At 36.6% G+C, this 23,621-nt stretch overlaps 1 protein-coding gene across 2 annotated transcripts in view; it reads right to left on the reverse strand.

Moving 5' to 3' along the window:
* ZRANB3 (zinc finger RANBP2-type containing 3) overlaps positions 1-23,621 on the reverse strand; it is a 319,153-nt gene that overhangs the window by 123,478 nt on the left and 172,054 nt on the right. For both annotated transcript variants that reach the window (XM_023193763.1, XM_023193764.1), the window contains 3 exons: positions 21,400-21,578; positions 17,931-18,162; positions 13,444-13,529 (listed from right to left, as the gene is read on the reverse strand). In XM_023193763.1, coding sequence (XP_023049531.1) covers positions 13,444-13,529; positions 17,931-18,162; positions 21,400-21,578 — 497 coding nt within the window. The remainder of the gene's footprint in view (positions 1-13,443; positions 13,530-17,930; positions 18,163-21,399; positions 21,579-23,621) is intronic.

Below are 23,621 nucleotides of genomic sequence, written 5' to 3' on the forward strand. Positions count from 1 at the left end.
TGTTGAATTTTGTTGAAGGCCTTTTTTGCATCTATTGAGATAGTCATGTGGCTTTTGTTGTTGGTTCTGTTTATGTGATGGATTATGTTTACTCATTTGCATATGTTGAACCAGCCTTGCATCCCAGGGATGAAGGTGACTTGATCGTGGTGGATAAGCTCCTTCATGTGCTGCTGGATTCGGTTTGCCCCTATTTTACTGAGGATTTTCGCATTGATGTTCATCAGGGATATTGGTCTAAAATTCTCTTTTTTTGTTGTGTCTCTGCCAGGCTTTGGTATCAGGATGATGCTGGCCTCATAAAATGAGTTAGGGAGGATTCCCTCTTTTTCTGTTGTTTGGAATAGTTTTAGAAGGAGTGGCACCAGCTCCTCTTTGTACCTCTGGTAGAATTTGGCTGTGAATCTGTCTGGTCCTGGACTTTTTTGGGTTGGTAGGCTATTATTGTCTCAATTTCAGAGCCTGTTATTGGTCTATTCAGAGATTCAACTTCTTCATGGTTTAGTCTTGGGAGGGTGTATGCGTCCAGGAATTTATCCATTTCTTCTAGATTTTCTAGTTTATTTGCGTAGAGGTGTTTGTAGTATTCTCTGATGGAAGTTTGTATTTCTGTGTGATCAGTGGTGATATCCCTTTTATCATTTTTTATTGCATCTATTTGATTCTTCTCTCTTTTCCTCTTTATTAGTCTTGCTAGCAGTCTATCAATTTTGTTGATCTTTTCAAAAAACCAGCTCCTGGATTCACTGATTTTTTTGAATCACTGATTTTGATTTTTTGTGTCTCTATCTCCTTCAGTTCTGCTCTGATCTTAGTTATTTCTTGCCTTCTGCTAGCTTTTGAATTTGTTTGCTCTTGCTTCTCTAGTTCTTTGAACTGTGATGTTAGGGTATTGATTTTAGATCTTTCCTGCTTTCTCTTATGGGCATTTAGTGCTATGAATTCCCCTCTACATACTGCTTTAAATGTGTCCCAGAGATTCTGGTACGTTGTGCCTTTGTTCTCATTGGTTTCAAAAAACATCTTTATTTCTGCTTTCATTTCGTTATTTACTCAGTAGTCATTCAGGAGCAGATTGTCCAGTTTCCATGTAGTTGTGCAGTTTTAAGTGAGTTTCTTAATCCTGAGTTCTAATCTGAACACACTATGGTCTGAGAGTTTGTTGTAATTTCTGTTCTTTTACATTTGCTGAGGAATGCTTTTCTTCCAATCATGTAGTCAATTTTAGAGTAAATGTGATGTGGTGCTAAGAAGAATGTATATTCTGTAGATTTGGGGTGGAGAATTCTGTAGATGTCTATTAGGTTTGCTTGGTACAGAGCTGTGCTCAAGTCCTGGATATCCTTGTTAACCTTCTGTCTCGTTGATCTGTCTAATATTGACAGTGGGGTGTTAAAGTCTCCCATTATTATTGTGTGGGAGTCTAGGTCTCTTTGTAGGTCTCCAAGGACTTGCTTTATGAATCTGGGTGCTCCTGTATGGGGTGCATATATATTCAGGACAGTTAGCTCTTCTTGTTGAATGGATCCCTTTACCATTATAGTAATGGCCTTCTTTGTCTCTTTTGATCTTTGTTGGTTTAAAGTCTGTTTTATCAGAGACTAGGAGACTTTTACTTTTTTTAAAAAAATGTTTTTTCTATGTGTGGTTTGTTAAAATGGATAACTTTCCCAAATGCAATAAACTATCTTTAAATTAATAAAAGTAAAGAAAATCAAACAACTTATAAAGACAATGTTAACGTATGGGACAAGGCATTGCTAAGAGAAAATTAGCAGATGATAGCATTCATTACATGTAAGATAGATAAAACTATGTAATAATTATTAGATATACAGACAAGAGTAGAAATAAAAAATGAAAACAGTTTACTTGTTAGTATAGCAGAATTATGGTATTTTTCCTTTCCATTTTTATTGTTATAGTGCTACATATGTAAGTATATATATTTTAAAAGTTCTTACTCATATTAAGCCAAAATCTACATCAGGATTAACTTCCACTGCTTGATACTAGTTTTGCTCTCTGAGGCCACAAAGACAGGAGTCTAATTCTTTTAAAACATGACAGATCTTTAAATATTTAAAAACCTATTCCCCTTAGGGCTTCTCGCTTTCAAATTCCTATAGGCTTCATAAGATCAAGTACTATGTCTTATTCATCTTTGTATTGCTGGCAGCTCTGAAATAATATCTTAAATATAGTAGGTAATCAATAACATTAGACATCTGTAGAACTGAATATGAGATTCCTCTCATTATTCTGGTCACCCTTTCCCAGATATGTTTTCATTTGTTAAAATGCTTAAAATATATCTCCTAGTTCCGTCTTAGTTCCTCACACTTATTGTCTTCAATGACCTTCTAAAATCTTTTTTTTTTTTTTGAGACGGAGTCTCACTCTGTCGCCCAGGTTGGAGTGCAGTGGTGCAATCTCAGCTCACCGCAAGCTCCGCTTCCTGGGTTCACACCATTCTCCTGACTCAGCCTCCAGAGTAGCTGGCACTACAGGCAACCGCCACCACGCCTGGCTAATTTTTTCGTATTTTTAGTAGAGATGGGGTTTCACTGTGTTAGCCAGGATGGTCTCAATCTCCCGACCTTGTGATCTGCCCGCTGCGGCCTCCCAAAGTGCTAGGATTACAGGCGTGAGCCACCGCGCCCGGCCAGACCTTCTAAAATCTACTCCAACTATCCCTATGGTTATAACCAGGTCCTAAGAAACCATTCTACCTGGTAAATTCAGACATTCCACTCTCTACTTATCCCATTCTTTAAAGGTGCTTGTTCATTTATACTCACTATGGTCTTTACTATTGCATCAATACATTTCAGTCAACTGACTCCTCTCATTTCCAAATCCATTATATTTTTTCTGCCTTCACATCTTTCCTCAGCCCTTTTGATTTCAGAGTTCATACATTACCTTTGTTCTTATTAACACAGTTTAAGTTCCCTTGTCTCACAGTCCATGCATCCTAAGCTGTTGAAAAAATCCAATCTTGAATGGATCCAACTTCAGGATCAAAAAGGCCTGAAGCCTTTTCCAGGCCTATATCCAGGCTGCTGGGTGTGGCTGGAGAAATTCTACCTTAGAGAAAACTGGTTCCATTACAAATCTGGAGTTGCTGATCTCAAATGGTTACTAGAGCTGTTAACAATCCTACCACACTAATCTCATTCTCATTTGGCAAAATTTCAAACCGCATCAACTTTCATGAAACCTTTAACCCTCTATTTTTCCATTTCACTGAACATATGATTGTCCTTCCCATTCCACAGAGAAAATATAAACTGTACAATGCAAACTCACAACTTCCTGCCATCCCCAAAAGTACATTTCCAATGATATAATGACATGCAACCATAAAAAGGAGGAAGTTATTTATGTATACAAAAAAGACAAAAGGGGAAAGTACAAAACCATGTTTATGCTTACATTACAATCTTTTTAAAACATATGAATTTGCTTGAATATGCACACAGTTTCTGAGAAAAGATTAAAACCACATACAGTTGCCTATAGGGAGAAGAACTTAGGTAAGAGGGGTTTTTCAATGTCTATACTCTTTTATAGGTTTAGAATTTTGAACCATGTGAAATATCTTAGATAATAAATCAAATTTGTAAATCTAATGATGTAAGTTTCATGCTTCAAGTTTCACATTATAGGGACTGGGGAAGGGGAAATGGGGACAATTATTTAATGGGTACAGAATTTCAATTTGGAATGATGAAAAAGTTCTGATGATGAAGAGTGGTAATGGTTGCACAACAACAGAATGTACTGGAACACATTAGAATGTACTGAAGGTCACTGAATTGTACATTTAAAAATGTTTAAATGGTAAATTTTGTTGTACATATTTTACTGCAGTTAAAGAACCTAAAACATATACATATAGGCAACCATATCTACTGAACTGTACATTTAAAAATACTAAATGATAAATTTTGTTATGCATATTTTACTGCAATTTAAGAACCTATAATACTGATAATTAAAAACCAAAATACCCTGCAATGCCTTCTTATTGCCATTATGATGAAGAACAAGACTCTGTATATTATCCCTACCTAACTCCATCGCTGTCTTGAAACTCTCTTCTTTTAGTTCTAGAATATTCAACTAAATTAGTATTTGACTTGAAAAAACTCAAGTGAAGGCTGGACTATGTGTGTCTTGTTCCCTAATGTATATCTGATAGCTACCACATGGCTTAGCATATAAGAAGCATCTTAAAATACTTTCAGAATGAATGGATAAATTCAAAATTAAACTGTACTCTAGATGCAGTCTAATCAATGAATGGAGTAGAACCACCCCTTACTCCAATTTAGCCTAGGGTTATTCAAAACCACAAACCTTTCAGAACTGAACTATTGATAAATAGGTGAAGGTTTCTCAAATCCCTTCCAAACAAAGCTGACTTTCTAAATCTCAATGCAGAATACATATTCTATTAATATTTATCTAATTGTTTTTCAAACATATCTCTGCCATCCACTATATTAACTATTTCTCTCAGATTTGACCTTTCGCAAATGGAATAGACACAACCTCTATTTAGTCATGGGTGAAAACATTAAATGCAACAATGCTGAGGACAAAGGAGGGACAGCACAATTCCATAACAGACATTTTTTAAAAAATTTAATTTAACTTAGGCCAGGGTTGGTGGCTCACACCTATAATCCCAACACTTTGGGAGGCTGAGGCAGGTGGATCACGAGCTCAGGAGATTGAGACCATCACGGCTAACATGTAAAACCCCGTCTCTACTAAAAATACAAAAATTTAGCCAGGCATGGTGGCACGCGCCTGTAGTCCCAGCTACTCAGGAGGCTGAGGCAGGAGAATCACTTGAACCTGGGACGTGAAGGTTGTAGTGTGCTGAGATCGCACCACTGCACTCCAGCCTGGGCAACAGAGCAAGACTGCATCACAAAAATAAATAAATAAATAAAAATAATATAATTTAATTTAAAGTTCCAGGATACGTGTGCAGGATGTACAGGTTTGTTACACAGGTAAATGAGTGCCATGTGGTTTGCTATACCTATCAACCCATCACCTAGGTATTAAGCCCTGCATGCATTAGCTATTTATCCTGATGCTCTCCCTCGAGACATTTCTTGAAGCTGACAATGACCCATTAATTAACAATCTTTAAGTATGGCTATAAATACTTTTAATTTGTGTTATCATGCAGCATTTTTCCTCTCATAAAAATTTAGACAACAAATTCTCCTTAGAAGTGGAACTGGTACAAAATATCAATGACAGAGAAGATTTAAAAAACTGATGAATCACTATTAAGATATTCTAGATGCTATTCTGTGTAATATTCTGTGTTACACAGAATAGCGTCTAGAATATCTTAATAATAATTCAAACATAACATTAACACACCATTGGAAGAGGCTGGGCGCTGTGGCTCATGCCTGTAAATCCCAGCATTTTGGGAAGCTGAGGTGGGCAGATGGCTTGAGGTCCGGAGTTCGAGACCAGCTTGGCCAACGTGGTGAAACTCTGTCTTCACTAAAAATACAAAAATTTGCCTGGTGTGGTGGTGCATGCCTGCAGTCCCAGCTAATTGGGAGGCTGAGGCAGAAGAATTGCTTGAACCCAGGAGGCGGAGGTTGCAGCAAGCAGAGATTGCACCACTGCACTCCAGCCCAGGCAAAAGAGCAAGACTCTGTCTCAAACAAAAGAAAACAACAAAAACAAAAACATAATATTAGGGAAGACCAATATGTCTTCCCACAGCATACTTTTTGAAGACAGCTGCTGATAACAGGATGCTTGGCTGGGTTATCTATGTGTCCTCTTTCTCTATGTAAAAGAATATTTATTAAAGTTGCCATTCCCTAAGTCTTTATTACTTCCAGGGGGAAAAAAAAACATAAAAGAAAGTGAGATAGAGTAAGCCATTTAAACTTACCAAGTGCTTACAAAATGACAGAGGGGAACTGGGTGATCTCCAAAGTCTTTTAGCTTTAACAATTGATCATATAATGTGCTAATGGTTGACAACTGAATATGTTGCCTTCTCCAAATCATATTTGTATTTATAGCTTCCTCTAAATATAACCCTGTAAAGTGAATGATGTAAGGCATTTTGGATAAGAGATGTTCTGGCTGAGTAATACTTCTGCTGTCTGTCTCAAGTCAAACCAGGTAGTTGGTTACCTATACCCTGACTTCTCATCCCTGAACTACATTTGCAGTAGTACATTTCTGTTTGTCATTACTTAGGTATTTAATACACTTTATAAAAGCGAACTTATATTTTTGCTGAAGCTTCACTTAACTTATTTTGAATATAGTCATGACATTTCAAATATAAAATATGGGTCTAGAACTGAATAACTAACCAAAATTTGCATTCTGCAAAATTATAGTGTGAAAATGACACCTTCATAGAATCAAAACATTATGGAAAAATATATAGCATTCCACAGACTAACTTAAAATGCCAGGAAGTGACTTGAGCTGAATTAGAGTCTATGGAACCATAGTGCTTTCAAGGTAAAGAAGTAAAGGGATAACATAAAACTTCTGAAACGGAACCTGAAAGAAAATGCCTTTTGAGAAGCATGATATTAATCTTGAAATGGCTTTCTCTAGAAAACAGAACGTGTCCTCCACAATCATAAAGCATTTCACAGAGATGAATTTTTTTTAATGAAATAGGGTAGGCATTAAGTAAGAAAGAGACAGGTGTACTGTCTCTTTCTATTGTCATATGACAAGTCCTAGTCATGAAACAGAAAAAAGAAATGCTTATTGACCACATAGGTTGTTCCAGACTCTAGAAGATAAATACAGATAAGTATGTTTGTTTTATGTCGGCAAACTTTTGGCATTTATAGTCTGCAAGAATTACGATTAAGAGCTTCCCAACAATACCTAGCATCATGAAAAAAAAAAAAAAAGACCTATGATAGGAACAAAATGAATATGTAGAAATGATGTGCCAGGAACCATGGTTTTTGGCTATAAGCAACTGAAACTCTGAATCAAGACCGCTTAATAAAAAAAGGAATGTTTTACAACATGAAGAAAAGGAATTCAGAGTCCAGGAAGGCTCCTGGATTGGTCAACTCTTAGATTCCTTGCACCTCTTCACTGTGCCATTAAAAAGCTTGCCTCATCTAAACCGGATACCCAACATGGTCAGAAGACAGCTACCAGCAGCAGGTAGGACAACATGCTTCTTTGTTCATATTCAGCTTAAGATGCTTATCTTGTCCTCCATCCTTGAAATAAAGCCTTTCTTCAGCATGCTTGGCACATGACCAACCCTAGACCAATAACAGTTGTCTGAATAATATTATGTGCTAACTGGCTTAGAATGACCAGAATCCACCAGTGAAAAAGGATACAAAGTCAACTTCCCCAGAGTCCTATAGATTTGTATATATACCTGAAGTAAATCAGGAATCTGTTTGGAAGGAAGACGGGGTAGGCAACTTACAGTGTTTACTACATTTGTTACTATTGATTTCCTAGTGGAGGGAAGGGATATTAATTTGTGGCACTGCAGCAAAATCATTATAGTCATTTCCATGCATTGTTGAAAAAAAAAAAAAACACTTGGTAAAGACTAAAGAGTTATTACTTTGGTCAAACTAGCATCTAAATGGATTTATAGTTTAATCAAAACTGATGTTAGCAAATTAATTATGTCCCCAGTTACCAGAAAAACAACTAAGAACTTTGTGTCACAAAACTCTCTCAGTCCAAGTCACAAAACTATATTAACTTAAAATTCTTAATAGAAAGTAGCCAAATTATACTAGTTTTCCATTTTTTTCTTTTATACAGAAGTAGTAAAATAAATGTAACAGTGTCAGTTATGTAAAAACTCCTCTTAGTATTTCACTTATAAGAAGAATCCCTGTTTTGCTCATGATTTTTAAAGTCATGAGGAAGAAGAAATATGAAGAAACCAAACTTTAAGCTGGGAAAGATTATCCAAATCACTTAGTTCAGCCCTTTTATTCCAGAAGCTCCAAATCTAAAGTATAAGAAATCCTTCTCCAAGATGACTGTGCTGCGTGTTTTTTAATACTATGTCAATTTTCAGGGCAATTTTAAGTTATATCTGAGTAACCCTATTAGTTTGACAACATCTGTGAATTTAGCAGATGAATGATGTTATTCATGTCAAGAAGTTACATGTATCTAGCATACAAAAAAAAAACCCAGATCTAGTATCCAATAATTGAATATACACTGGATATCATGTGCCAGGTGCCATGTTAGCCACTGGGAATAGAATACTGGAAAAAACAAGTGTTCTGCCCTCAAAGAGCTTCTAGCTAGTAACTCACTCCAATGAGGAACACAATGCAGGTCAAATTCCCTATCAAACTGATCACATGCCACTGCAAAGTGGTCTTTTGTTATAAATCTCCAGCCAGCTCGGTAATCACACTATGCTGAACAGGTAAACTAACAGCATGCAAAGTGGACTCCACAGTGCCCAGTGGCTTCTATAGAGAAGTCTCAGAGACTGTCAGTTGGGTCAGGGGCATCAGAGGTTATCATGTTGACAATTTCAAGGTATCTAGGGAAAATCAGTGTGTGTGTTTTACACATACACGTTTTAAAAAATACAAAAGATAACACAATTTTTTGTAATTTCCTTTTCTTTCAACACTATATCTTAGAAATAAGTTGCATCAAGATTACACAGTATTCCATTGTATGGATGTACAATAACTTACAGTAGGTTCTCTACAACTAGTTGTTATCCAATCATGTATTATTTACTAAACATGCAATTTAAATTTTGCATACATGTGCATATGTGTGTATGTGTATATCTATATGTTATATATTTAATAAATATGTGAACATACATGTATAAGAACATACATGAACAATTACATATAGTATATATGAACAAGTGTAGGATAAACTTAAATTTTAATTGCTAGGTTAGGTGTATGGGCTTTTCAATGTTTGGTAGCTATAGTGAAATTTCTATTAATAGATGGTATAGGTCAGGCAGGGTGGCTCATGACTGTAATTCCAGCACTTAAGTGTGCTGAGGTGGGAGGATCACTCGAGCCCAGAGTTCCAGACAAGCCTGGGCAACACAGTGAGACCCTGTCTCTACAAAAAATTTTTTAAAACTGCCAGGTGTGGTGGCTCACGCCTGTAATCCCAGCACTTTGGGAGGCCAAAGCGGGCAGATCACCTGAGGTCAGGAGTTTGAGACCAGCTTCACCAACGTGGTGAAACCCGTCTCTACTAAAAATACAAGAATTAGCTGGGTGTGGTGGCACATGCCTGTAATCCCAGCTACTTGGGAGGCTGAGGCAGGAGAATCGCTTGAACCCGGGAGGCAGAGGTTGTAGTGAGCCAAGATCATGCCACTACACTCCAGCCTGGGTGACAGAGCAAGACTTTGTCTCAGAAACAACAAACAACAACAACAACAAAAAACACACACAAAGAATTAGCCAGACATGGTGGTGGATCCCCGTAGCCCCAGCTACTAGGGAGACTGAGGTGGGAGGATCACTTGAGCCAAGTCAGCTGAGGCTGCAGTGAGCCATGACTGTGCCACTGCACTCTAACCTGAGTGACAAAGCAAGACCCTGTCTCAAAAAAACCCCCAAATAGATGGTATAGACATTACATTCCTTTCAACAATGTAAGACAGTTCCTGTTTCTTCATATGCTCATTGATATACTGTTTTGCTAAATGTTATAATTTTTATAACTATAATAGTTAAAAATTTGTCTTATTATAGTTTCAATTTACATTTCTCTTATCAATTAGATTTATGCAGTTAAAATCTATTTGTATTTCCTTTTCTATCAATTATTTGTTTACATTTTTTACACATTTTTCTCAGTCACTGAAATTAGCCTTCTCTTTAATTTGCAACACATAAATAATTTTTCCTTAATTAGAAATTTCTTTTTACTTTATATATATTTTCCAGAAGGGTGACACCTTTGAAATTCTTACACAAATATATTCCTTTTTATGACTTCCCTACAATGAAGTTATAAAAGAAGTCCTCTGTTTTATTTAATAATGTTTAAATATTTCACTCATCTGGAATTTATTTATCCTTCAGAAGGATACAAAAGAAAGCGCCAACACTGGTTACGTGTAAAGGGAAATGGTTGGCTGAGAGACAAGAGTGGAAGAAACACTTACTTTTTACTTTTGTATAATGTACATGTAAATCTAGCCAATAAAAATAAACAATTTCAAAAGAAGAGGGGAAAGAACCCCTTTCCCTTTTTTTCTTTAAGACAGAGTCTTGCTCTTGTCACCTACGCTGGAGGGCAACAGTGCGATTTCGGCTCACTACAACCTCCGCCTCCTGGGTTCTAGAGATTCTCCTGCCTCAGCCTCCTGAGTAGCTGGGATTACAGGTGCCCGCCACTGCACCCAGTTAATTTTTGTATTTTTATTAGAGACGGGGTTTCACCATGTTGGCCAAACTGGTCTCGAACTCCTGACCCCAGGTGATCCACCCGGCTCGGCCTCTCAAAGTGCTGGGATTACAGGCATGAGCCACTGCGTTGGGCCCCCTTTTTTTAATACTCTAGTTTTTCATAACTTTCTTGACAATTGTTGCTTATTTATTTTTTCAAATAATATTCAGAATCAATTTTCTGGATCTACAAGGAAAATATTCTTATTTGTATTATATCTACAAATAAATTCAGAAAAAAGTAAAATCTTGGCCGGGTGTGGTGGCTGATGCCTATAATCCCAGCACTTTGGGAGGCCGAAGTGGGCAGATCACGAGGTCAGGAGTTCAAGACCAGCCTGGCCAACATGGTGAAACCCCGTCTCTACTAAAAATACAAAAATTAGCCAGATGTGGTGGCACGCGCCTGATTTTAGTGTTTCATGTGGTAGTTGTTTTGGGATTGAAAGACACCCATAAACATATACACACATATATATGTAAAGACACACTTATACATATATACCCTAAATTTATTAAAAACTGTAATCAAGGGTAAATGTTGGCTGGGTGTGGTAGCTCACGCCTGTAATCCCAGCACTTTGGGAGGCTGAGGTGGGTGGATCACCTGAGGTCAGGAATTCGAGACCAGCCTGGCCAATATGTGAAACCCTGTCTCTACCAAACATACAAAACAAAACAAACAAACAAAAATTAGCGCACGGCTGTAGTCCCAGATACTCGGAGGCTGAAGCAGGAGAATTGCTTGAACCTGGGAGGCGGAGGTTGCAGTGAGCCTTGATCGTGCCACTGCACTCCAGCCTGGGCGACAGAGTGAGACTCTGTCTCAAAAAGACAAAAACAAAAACAAAAAAAAAACCCCAAAAATATGGGGAGGGTAAATGCTGTATTTTACCTAAGGACTTCCCAGCACATATAGAGATGATGAGGTTTCTCTTTGTCATTATTAATATGGTGAATTATATTGATATATTTCTTAATATTCAACTTTCCTTGAATTCCTAATGTGAATGTCATTTGCATATAATCAATATATTAGGTTTTTAATGAGTTTCTGGATTTCATTAATCTATTAATATTGAGGATTTCTGCATTTGTAGGCTCTTGTTTTCATTTTTTGTGCTATCTTGTCTGAATTTGGTATTAAGTGTTAGACTGACTTCATAGAAACAATTTAGAAGAATTCTATCTTTGTCCTTTGGAGCTCTTTAAAAAGCATCAGAAAACCATGACCATGTGGTGTTATTTAAAGGAATTATATTAAAAAAATGCATTGGGAAAAAAACACAAGAGACTCATATCACATACAAAGAGATTATTTTTGTAATATATAAAGATATTCAGCATATCAAGAAAAAAGCCAATACATTTAGAAGACAGAAGGGCAAACAGCACACACAGACAACTGACAGAAAAAAAGTACAAGTAACACATATGTGTGAAAAGAAAAATGCTCAAATGCATTTAATGACATAATGGACAAATGTGTATTAAAGCTACTATCAGTTCACATTGGCAAGAATAAAATAATTTATTTTTCACTATGTTTGAAAGGTATGGAAAAAGAAACAATCTGGCACAGGGCTGGTGGAAATATAAAAAGCTGTATCTTCCATGGAGCATGATTTGGAAAAATCTAATAATATAAAAATGCACATGCCCTTTAAACTAGCAATTTCACTTCTATAACTTTATCTTAAGATTTTTTCCCCTATGTATATGATATGAAGTATGAAAATAGCTAACAACTACTCCCTACGTATGGTCACTGTTCAAGCACTTTATAAATATTAGGTAATATAAGTCTCATAATAACTCTCCAAGACAGGCATAATACTTTGCCATTTTTTTTGAGCTGAAGAAACTGAGGTATGAGGAGATAAAGTTACTTTTCTAAAATGAAGCATTCCACAATAGTAGATGTGAAAATAAAACACAAGTGGTCTAGCTCTAAATTTCCATGTTCTTCAGAACTATAAAATACTACCTCTCAACATGTGCAAAGATATTCACTGCTGCATTGTATGCATAGCTATATACTATAAACGTCCACTAAGAGTAGAGTGCATAAATAAAGTCTAAATGGTATAACAGATGCAGCATTTAAAATGAATAGCAGGCTGGGCATGGTGGCTCACCCCTGTAATCCCAGCACTTCGGGAGGCCAAGGCAGGCGAATCATCTGAGGTCAGGAGTTCAAGACCAGCCTGGCCAACATAGTGAAATCCCATTTCTAGTAAAAATAACAAAAATTAGCCGGGCATGGTGGCGCATGCCTGTAATCTCAGCTACTCAGGAGGCTGAGGCAGGAGAACTGCTTGAACATCAGAAGCAGAGGTCGCAGTGAGCCGAGATTATACCACTGCACTCCATCCAGCCTGCGCAACGGAGAGAGACTCCGTCTGAAAAAATACTATAAAATAAAATAAAATAAAATGAATATCAAAGCTCTTTGAGTAACTGATACGGAAAGATCTACAATACATACTAGATGAAGAAAGCGAACTGCAGAATAATACACAAATTGTGCTATATATGTTGAAATAAAATGAAATAATATTATACACATATAATCATACATGCTTGCTCACCAAAAGGGTATCTTCAGAAGGATACAAAAGAAAGTGCCAACAATGGTTACATGTGAAGGGAAATGGTTGGCTGAGAGACAAGAGTGGAAGAAACACTTACTTTTTACTTTTGTATAACGTACATGTAAATCTAGCCAATAAAAATAAACAATTTCAAAAATAAAAAGTAGAAAGTAAAAAATAAAAACAAAGGAAGACTTTGCCATTATCTATTACTTTTATTTATTTTACATATAGTTCATCCACCTATATATATATAATAATCCACCAATTATTTCATAGCTACCACAAATTTGTAAAACTCTGGAATAAAGAATGATTAATAAAGCAATGTTCACAGTAAATATGTAAGGAAAAAGTTTATGGAAAATAGTTTGTCTTACCTGATGCGTGCATTACAGTATCTTTTTGCATAGTCGGTCCATCTTCCAAATTTTTGTGGAAAGAGAGCTTCAATCTGCATGAAAAGCTATAACGATACAAGTGTTCATAATATGTTGTAATATTTTCAAGTAAATTATTATTACGATGATAAAACCATTTAACAAAATAGTAGGAAGTATAAAAGAAAATCCAACTCTTTCTTTCTCAAGTCCCCTCCCTTCTATTCATCAGGGGTAATCGTTATCTGTTGTATAAATACATATTTTCTATGTTGATATAAGCATACATTTATGCTTTTATTCACATAAAGAGGATCATATCATATATATTGTTATACAACTAGAATTTTGTCCCATAAAACATGTCTCAGACACTTTTAAAGTACACGTGTCTATTTTTATTTAGTTTTAAAGCCTTATATAAACAATATAATAGTAATGCACCATTTAAAAACTGAATAGCATTCTCAGCAAACTATGGCAAGAACAGAAAACCAAACACCGCATTTTCTCACTCATAGGTGGGAATTGAACAATGAGATCATTTGGACACAGGAAGGGGAACATCACACACCGGGGCCTGTTGTGGTGTGGGGGGAGGAGGGGAGGGATAGCATTAGGAGATATACCTAATGTAAATGACGAGTTAATGGGTGCAGCACACCAACATGGCACATGTATATATATGTAACAAACCTGCACCTTGTGCACATGTGCCCTAGCACATAAAGTATAATAAAGAAACCAAAAAAAAAAAAAAAAAAACTGAATAGCAACCCATTATGATGTAGATGTACTGTAAAATATTTAAACAGACTCCTGATATTGGACATATAGGCTATTTCCAGCATTTTATTTATTTATTAATTTTTTTTTTGAGACAGAGTCTTGCTCTGTTGCTCAGGCTGGAGTGCAGCGGCGCAATTGCGGCTCACTGCAAGCTCCGCCTCCAGGGTTCACGCCATTCTCTCACCTCAGTCTCCCGAGTAGCTGGGACTACAGGTGACCACTACCATGCCCGGCTAATTTTGTTTTTGCATTTTTAGTAGAGACAGGGTTTCACCTTATTAGCCAGGATGGTCTCAATCTCCTGACCTCGTGATCCACCCGCCTCAGCCTCCCAAAGTGCTGGGATTACAGGTATGAGCCACCACGCCCAGCCTATTTCTAGCTTTTATGAAGTTACTAATACTAACAACTTCATGTAACTGTTTGTGTGTGTGTGTGTGTGTGTATATATATATATGAATATATAGGTGTAGTATATATATCTATATCTATTAATCATCTATCCATTCATCCATCCATTCATTCATCCATCCATCTGCATTTCTATTAGAGGCGATGTAGGATTATATTTAGAAATGGAATAGCTGATTCTAAGGTATATACGGTTTTAAAGTTTGATAATGTTACCATGTTGCCCAGTAAGATTATCCCAATTTACACTCCCATCAATAGTATCATGAAACATTTTCATTTTTACAACTCTGATAGGCTGCAGAGTACTGTCTCATTATTTTAATATATTTTTAAAACCAACAGCTTTATTGTGACATGTAATTCATATACTATTCAAATTTTTAAAGAACATAATTCAGTGGCTTTCAATAGATTCACATAGTTGTGCACCAATCATGACTAATTCTATCATATTTTTATCACCCCCCCAAAAAAACCTCCATACACATTAGTAGTCACTGCCTATTTCTCCTCTCTTCCAATTCTGCCACCTACTAATCCACTTTTGGCCTCTATGACTTGGCCTATTCTGGGCATTTCATATAAATAGAATCATACAATATGCAGCCTTTTGTATCTGGCTTATTTCACCCAGCATAGTGCTTTCAAAGTTAACTCATGTTATAGCATATATAGTATTTCATTCCTCTTTAGGTCCAAATAATTCCACTGTATGGCTATATCACATTTGCTTATACATTCATCAATTGATGAGTATTTTACTTGTTCCCACTTTTTGAATATCATGAATAATGCTACTATGTAACTATACACATGAGTATATAATTTCTGGTGAGAATTTGTTTTCAGTTCTCTTGGGTATATACCTAAGAATCAAATTGCTGGGTGATACAGTAACGTTTTAAGTAACTCCTAAATTTTTCTAAAGTGACTTCAGTGCTTTATGTCCGTTTAATATGACAACATATTCAGAAATAACCAATGGGCCAAAGAAGAAATCACAAAGGAAATTAGAAAACACTTTGAGATAAGGGAAATTGAGAACACAACATACCAAAACATGAGTTGCAGCAAAAATAGTGCTAAGAGGGAAATTAATAGTTGCATATGCCTATGTTAAACAAGAAGAACTCAAATCAATAACCTAATTTTTCACCTTAACACACTGGAAAAGTAAGGGCAAACAACACACAGCAAATGGAAGGAAGGTCACAAGAAAGATTAGAGTGGAAATAGACTGGGCGTGGTGGCTTAAACCTGTAATCCCAGCCCTCTGGGAGGCTAAGATGGGCAGATCACTTGAGACCAGGAGTTTGAAACCACACTGGCCAACATGGTAAAATCCAGTCTCTACTAAAAATACAAAAATGTGCCAGGTGTGGTGGCACGTGCCTGTAATCCCAGCTACTCAGGAGGCTGAGGTGGAAGAATTGCTTGAACCTGGGAGGTGGAGGTTGCTGTGAGCTGAGATCATGGCACTGCACTCCAGCCTGGGCAACAGAGTGAGACTCTGTCAAGAAAAGAAAAGAAAAGGAAAGGAAAGGAAAAGAAAGAAAAGGAAAGGAAAGAAGAGAAAAGAAAAGAAGGACAGACAGACAAAATGAGAGAACCCACACTTCCGAATTTCGAAACTCCTAACTTAGAATTTCAAATTTTATATTATTTTTCTTAAAAAAAAATCCCAAACACAAATTGTACAATCATCAGGACCCACAAAATTAGTATTTACCCTTGGTTTGAATAGTGGCTACCATAGGTGAAGAGTGAAAAGTAATGACATGTGATCAGAGTGGGATGTAAGAGCCACTGTTGTATTGTCAATGTTCTATTTCTTATGCTCGATAATAAGTAGATGAGTATTTATTTTGTTATCATCATTTGAAATGTATGTTTGTTTTTTTTTTTTTTTTTTTGAGACAGAGTCTCACTCTGTCGCTCAGGCTGGAGTGCAATGGTCAGATCTCAGCTCACTGCAACCTCGGCCTCCTGGGTTCAAGTGATTCTCCTGCCTCAGCCTCCTGGGTAGCTGGAACTACAGGCACAGGCCACCATGCCCAGCTAATTTTGTATTTTTAGTAAAGATGGGGTTTCACCAATGCTGGCCAGGCTGGTCTTGAACTTCTGGCCTCAAGTGATCCACTTGCCTCAGCTTCCCAAAGTGCTGGGATTACAGGCATGAGTTACTGAGTCCAGCCTACTCACTGGACTCAGTAGGACTGAGTATCTTGAAGGATACGTTTCATGATTTCTTTTTAAAGGATATAATCACCCCTATTATTCAATGACATAATTTGGGGACATATGTCAATACTTGGAGCTACAGCACCATCAGTAGGTATCCAAGAGAAAAAACTATAAAAGGTAAAATTAAACATTTTATCATCACTATCTATGTACTTTTATATGTATCTCACAAGATTTCCAGGATAGAATTGAAAGTAGAGCTTAGGTAATACTGTTAGACAGGCAATGATAATAGCTGTCACCCAGGCTTGGCTCAAAAATTAACATAATATTGGCTACCATATGTTGAGTGCTGACTATGTGACAAGGCACAGAGTGAGGTACTTTCAAAGCAGTATTACCTTTACTTTTCCCAGCAACCCTACAAGACAGCCCATGTTTTTCCATGATTCAGTGTTCATTAGTAAACAGAACTTCCTTAAGGAACACTAAAAGTTACAGACATTTCTTCCATCATGTCTTCTTTCTAACTCTTTAACCACTCCATGTACTACCCATCTCTTAGAGTAGCAAAAGCTAAATGGGATATCAAACGCATGCCTTATTCTTTCATTCTAGGCAGATACCTTATCTGGTCTGCACATAAGCTTTAGTTTCTCTTTACTTTCCCAAATGTGAATCTTAAAGTGAAAGAACAGAAAGAAGTTCTGCAATGCAATGTAAAAGAAATAAGGTAGATTCAATCCCAATCCTAAGAAGCTTATAATGTAAAATAGATAGGATAAATGAAGATTAAGACCATAGAAGAACCTCAGGAACACATTGTGAAGACTATTATAAAGTTGTACTATGTATGGAAGCCTTATCATAAAGGTAAAAGCTATTTTTTATACACACCTACAAGCCTGGCTAAGGTTTAAATGTAAATAGATTAAAATAGCCATGATAAAACATATGTACTATCTAGAAATTCCCAATGTACTCCTCTAGCATTTGAGGCATCTAATTTGAAATCAAAAATTGCAAAACAGGTGGTTGATTCAATATCCCTCCCAACTCCCTTCTCTTCTTTTAAGTTCAGAGTATAAGGATTGTAATACCTCTTCAGGCCTTCCTAAAGCTGGTGTTCCTGTAAGAAGAATGGCTCGTCTGGCTTTCTGTACGATTGGCAATAAAATCCTGCTGCGAGTTGCATTTCTGGATTTCATGTAGTGTGATTCATCCACTATAACTACTTTGAAGTTCTGGTTATTCAGTGCGTCTATCAAAGTCTCTGCATCTGCGGTTAAGAGACCATAACCCAGAACTGTCACTTTACTGGTCGATATTCTCCTAGAAAAGAAAACCCATGTACTTAAAAAAATCTCAGTAATGACGTTATCATAAACAATACAACTCTATTGCGAAAAAATACAGAGGAGAAGAAAGAAGAATAGAGGAAAAATAAAAGGAGATGGTACTCCTTTATTAAGATTTCACAATCCTCAAATCTAATAAAACAGGATCCAAAATTTAGTTTTGGATAACCAAAACCAAAGTTTTAGTCAAATGATCTTTGAAAGATTTTGACATCCAGCAAGTCACATTACGTTCTGACAATATTTGCTTCTGTGTACCTAGGATCATGCATAAAATGGATACTTAAATATTAGTTGACTTTTAATGAAACCTTCACACAAATAGGATAGCAGTTTTTCAATCCAGATGCTACTGGTATTTTGAGCAGGACTAAGTGAAGCTCTGCGGGGCACTGAACAGCCCCTCCTGCTCAAAATACCAGTAGCAGAACAGACATGTAGGGCTGTTGAGTGCATTGCAGAGCTTCACTTCCTGGTCCTACCCATTAAAGGACAGTGGACAAGTCACTGTGACAACAAAAAAGTTCCTGGACCTGAGGTGATGAAGTGTGAAGTGTGGTTAGAAGAGGCGGGTACCACCTCACATCAAGAACCATTGAACTAAAATGATCCCTGATCTTTAGATTTCTATAATTCACACATCTGTAATATTATTTATCTTGCTGTCAATACATTATTCATTTACATATTTATGTCTGCTACTATATCATGAAATTGGTAAGGGCAGGGAATGTGTCTTACTCGTCTTTTAGTAGTATTCATACACAGTGCTATGATCCCAAATAAAGTTTGTAGAATGAAATAGACAAATAAATTCATTAATACTAAGACATATCACTTTCGCATTTTCTGTATCACCAGAAAAAAATACAGGACAGAGCCAGTCTTCTGCAATTCTCTGTCCTCTAACAAAAAAGGAAGAGCTCCTAAGCAGCCAGAACCACTAAGGCAACTGCATTTTAAGCCCTGGATTAATCTACTTAATACAGAGACCTATAATTTTCTTGTTTTTTTTGAGATAGAGTCTCGCTCTGTCGCCCAGGCTGGAGTGCAGTGGTGCTATCTCGGCTCACCGCAAGCTCCGCCTCCCGGGTTCACGCCATTCTCCTGCCTCAGCCTCCCGAGTAGCTGGGATTACAGGCGCCCACCACCACACCTGGCTAATTTTTTGTATTTTTAGTAGAGGTGGGGTTTCATTGTGTTAGCCAGGATGGTCTAGATTTCTGACCTCGTGATCCACCCACCTTGGCCTCCCAAAGTGCTGGGATTACAGGCGTGAGCCACTGCGCCTGGCCGAGACCTATAATTTTCTCACTGTATTCAAACACCAGGAAGAGCCTGAAGAAGAAAAGTACTGGATTAATTACTATTACTACCTAACTTAGGTATACTGAGAGCAACATACAGGAGACAATGGCTTCAAAGGCCACTGCAGCAGTCTGTAGCTTCTGTCCTACCATGTCTTGACTAGTAAACAGTCCAGGCATAACTGATATAAGCCAGAAGGAAAGTATAGGTATTTGTGGTGGACATACTGGTATACACCTAAACCTGTTTCTTTAAGTACCTGGAAGACACTGGGTAGTTTTCTGCCCTTAACTAACATCCTCCAGGAAACTTCTACTCTGGAGTTGTAGATAGATATATCTAACATATACCAAATACAATTCAAATAAAAATATTATCCACCATTTAACTGCAAGAGTATATTTTCAAAATAATATAAAAACTAGCCCTAGTAGCTATAAAAGATGACAGAAGAGTCATTTTAAGAAAATTTAAATACGAACATTTAAATAAGGTGTATCAGCCAGGTGCAGTGGCTCACGCCTGTAATCCCAGCACTTTGGGAGGCCGAGGTGGGCGGATCACGTGAGGTCAGGAGTTTGAGACCAGCCTGACCAACATGGTAAAACCCCGTCTCTACTAAAAATTTAAAAAGTCAGCCCTGCGCGGTTGGTGGTGCTTGTAATCCCAGCTACTCAGGAGGCTGAGGTAGGAGAATCCCTTGAACCCAGGAGGCAGAGGTTGTAGTGAGCCAACATGGTGCCATTGTATTCCAGCCTGGGCGACAGAGTGAGATGCCGCCTCCAAAAAAAAAAAAAAAAAATTAATTAATTAAATTAAATAAATAAGGTATAACTAACATGATGGTTTTGGAGGCCTTCAAAAATTCTACATTCTCTAAATTTGTAAGTCTTTTCAATTTCATGTGGTTTTATTGGAGAGGAGATTTATTTATCATGATTAGAATAAGAGAGCAGTTTTTTCATTTTAACCATGTAAATAGAGTTCAGATTTTCTTGGGCCCATAAAGATATATTCTACTGAATTAGCACTGCAAAGTTGAAAGTGAAAAGGCCCTCCATACATTTTGTGTTTCCTCCTTCCACATTCATAAGACAACTTTATTTTTACATATACCTTTTATGTTAACAGTCTTAGAGAATACAATACAGTATAATAATACCAAAATTAAAAAATCTAAGTATTAACAGTATTTATTTCAGTAGATGTACTGCTTTTTATTTAAGGTTCAGAAATAGATAACTTTGAACCTCCAGAGACATAATTTGTATGAATCACCTACACATTCCATGTAACAACTCATTAATATTCAAACTGGTTGTCTTATTCTAATGGCTAGAAAGCAAAATGAGGAAAAAAATACTAACAACACTATAACAGATTTTAGAGTGAGAGCCTCCAATAAACACAAAGCAAATATTTTCAAGATATAAAATATTAAAATTATAAATAAGGAAAATCAAACTTACTAACGAGTCATACACAAAACTTGCATATTAATTAACAAATTGGAAAGCAAAATCTACTAAAGTTGCTGACAATAAAAGATCACAAAGCTTCAAGTCAATCAATGAAAAGTTGTGAGATTTATTTTTGAACCTTAAGATAGTTTCAAATATGTTTAAGGTATATATAAAGTATATATATATATCTCTCTTTAAAAGTATACATATTTTACTTTTACTTTAAAAATGTACCATAAAGGAACTTAGAAATAAAATATACTGTTGGGTTTTAGATAAATAATTCATATTTTAAAATGTAAAATAAAATTCTCCATACCACTTATTCCACTTACTTCTAAATTATGATCTATAGGTGATATTGCATTCTAAAACATGAATACACACCAGGTACACACAAGGAAGACTTTTTTTCTTAAAGATTAAAAAGTGGTTCTTACCTAACATCAGTTTTATTCTGAATAACACTGATTTCTTCTGGACTTAGCTCTGGGATCCATTTTTCAATTTCTTCTGTCCAAGGGTACCTCAGAGACGAAGGGACCACTATTAACAGAGGCCATTCCTCTTTATAGAAGTAAGCAATTCCAATTGCCTGGATTGTCTTTCCTAGACCCATCTAAATTAAAAAAATAAATAAATGCTAATTAATAATAAAGCCTAAAATATTTTAAAAGAAAATATTTATCAAAAGTTTTATTTAAGAGTATTATTAGCTGGATGTGATGGCTCATGGCTGTAATCCCAGCACTTTGGGAGGCTGACATAGGTGGATCGCTTGAGCCCAGGAATTCAAGACCAGCCTGGCCAACATGGTGAAACCCTGTCTCTATTTTTAAAAAGTACAAAAAATTAGCTGGGCGTGGCAGCATGCACCTGTAGTTCCAGCTACTCGGAGGCTGAGGCAGAAGGATTGCTTGAACCCAGGAGGTTGAGGCTACAGTGAGCCTAGACTGAACCACTACACTCCAGCCTGGGTGACAGAGCAAGACTGTCTTAAAAAAAAATGTATTATCAAAATAATTTTCCAATGTAAAATTAGTTGGATTATAGAGTTAATAAAAAGTTTGAGATTATAAGGACCTGTAAAATTCATTAAGCAAATCATATTATGTTCAAACTATTCATGATTGAACTTAAAGAGACAAAATTACTCCTAAGGTTAAATATTAGTTAAGTTGATTTTATATAATTAGTTTTACAAAATGTATGTAACCATTTATAGTCTCTCCTCTTACACAATAGTAAATGTCTTAACAGCACAAAACTATGTTATTTCAAAACTAGAGTAAGTACTGAATGATGCACATTTTACAAAACAAGCAGACACAGAGAAGTTAAATTATTTAAATCACAGCTGGATGATGCAAAACTAGTATGAGATCCCAGGTCTCAGGTGTCTTCCCACTTGATTTGTATCCACACTGTCACACTGCCTGACTTCTAAGCTGTTCCAATTTAAAAAGTAGTCACTTAGTGAATATTTATAGTGTTTTTGTTCAAAATAGCCAGAAACTGGATATAACTCAAATGTACTTCACCTGTGCATGAATAAGCAAATGATGTCATATTCATACAATGGAGTACTATTCAGTAATAAAAAAAAGAATGAACTCATGCTCTACACAACATGAATAGATCTAAAATGCATTTTGGTAAGGGAAAGAAGCCAGATTCAAAATCTACATACTATATGATTCCATTTATATGTCTCATTCTGGAAAAGGTAAAAAAAAAAAAAGGGAGCCATAGCAGATCAGTGGTTGCCAGGGGCTGGAGGTAGGGGAGGGGAATAGCATGAGCGAACTTTTGGGAATGGAGTCAGTCTATACCTTGATGTTAGCGGCTGTTACATAACCATATGCATTTTTTAGAACTCACAGAATTGTACACTAAAAATGGGTGAATTTACTTAAAAGTGTGAATTATACCTCAATAATCCTTACCTTTTTAGTAGTTACTATGGCAAACAATGGGAAAGAGAGACTAAAAGACAAGCCCTGTTTACCAGACTATACAAACAGAAAAAAGAAAAACACAGAAACTGAAAACAAAGAGTCTAAAATGAATTTTAAGTGCTGAGCAAAACTAAAGAAATGAGAAAAGAGCAGATATTAGACTTTTAAGTTTCCATTGAGAAAACTTTATTTTGTTCATGTATTTTTCTTTCAACTGCTCCTGTTAACAACAAAAAAGCAATCTTAGAATAATTCACGCAAAGTTATATTTATACATTCATGGGATAATAACTAGTATGTTTCGTGTCTTCAAAGCCCTCCAATTTTCATACCTGAAGCCACTCAAACATCACTGGATTCTGGGACCAACTTGGTTCCAATACAGCAGAACTTTAACAATCACAGATCTTTTTTCTTTTTCTTTTTTTTTTGAGACGGAGTCTCGCTCTGTTGCCCAAACTGGAGTGCAGTGGCCGGATCTCAGCTCACTGCAAGCTCCACTTTTGGGGTTCACGTCATTCTCCTGCCTCAGTCTCCCGAGTAGCTGGGACTATGGGCGACTGCCATCTCGCCCGGCTAGTTTTTTGTATTTTTTTAGTAGAGACAGGGTTTCACCGTGTTAGCCAGGATGGTCTCGATCTCCTGACCTTGTGATCTGCCCGTCTCGGCCTCCCAAAGTGCTGGGATTACAGGCTTGAGCCACC

The sequence above is a fragment of the Piliocolobus tephrosceles genome, chromosome 11 (genome assembly GCF_002776525.5).
Source record: "Piliocolobus tephrosceles isolate RC106 chromosome 11, ASM277652v3, whole genome shotgun sequence".
NCBI classification, from domain to species: Eukaryota; Metazoa; Chordata; class Mammalia; order Primates; family Cercopithecidae; genus Piliocolobus; species Piliocolobus tephrosceles.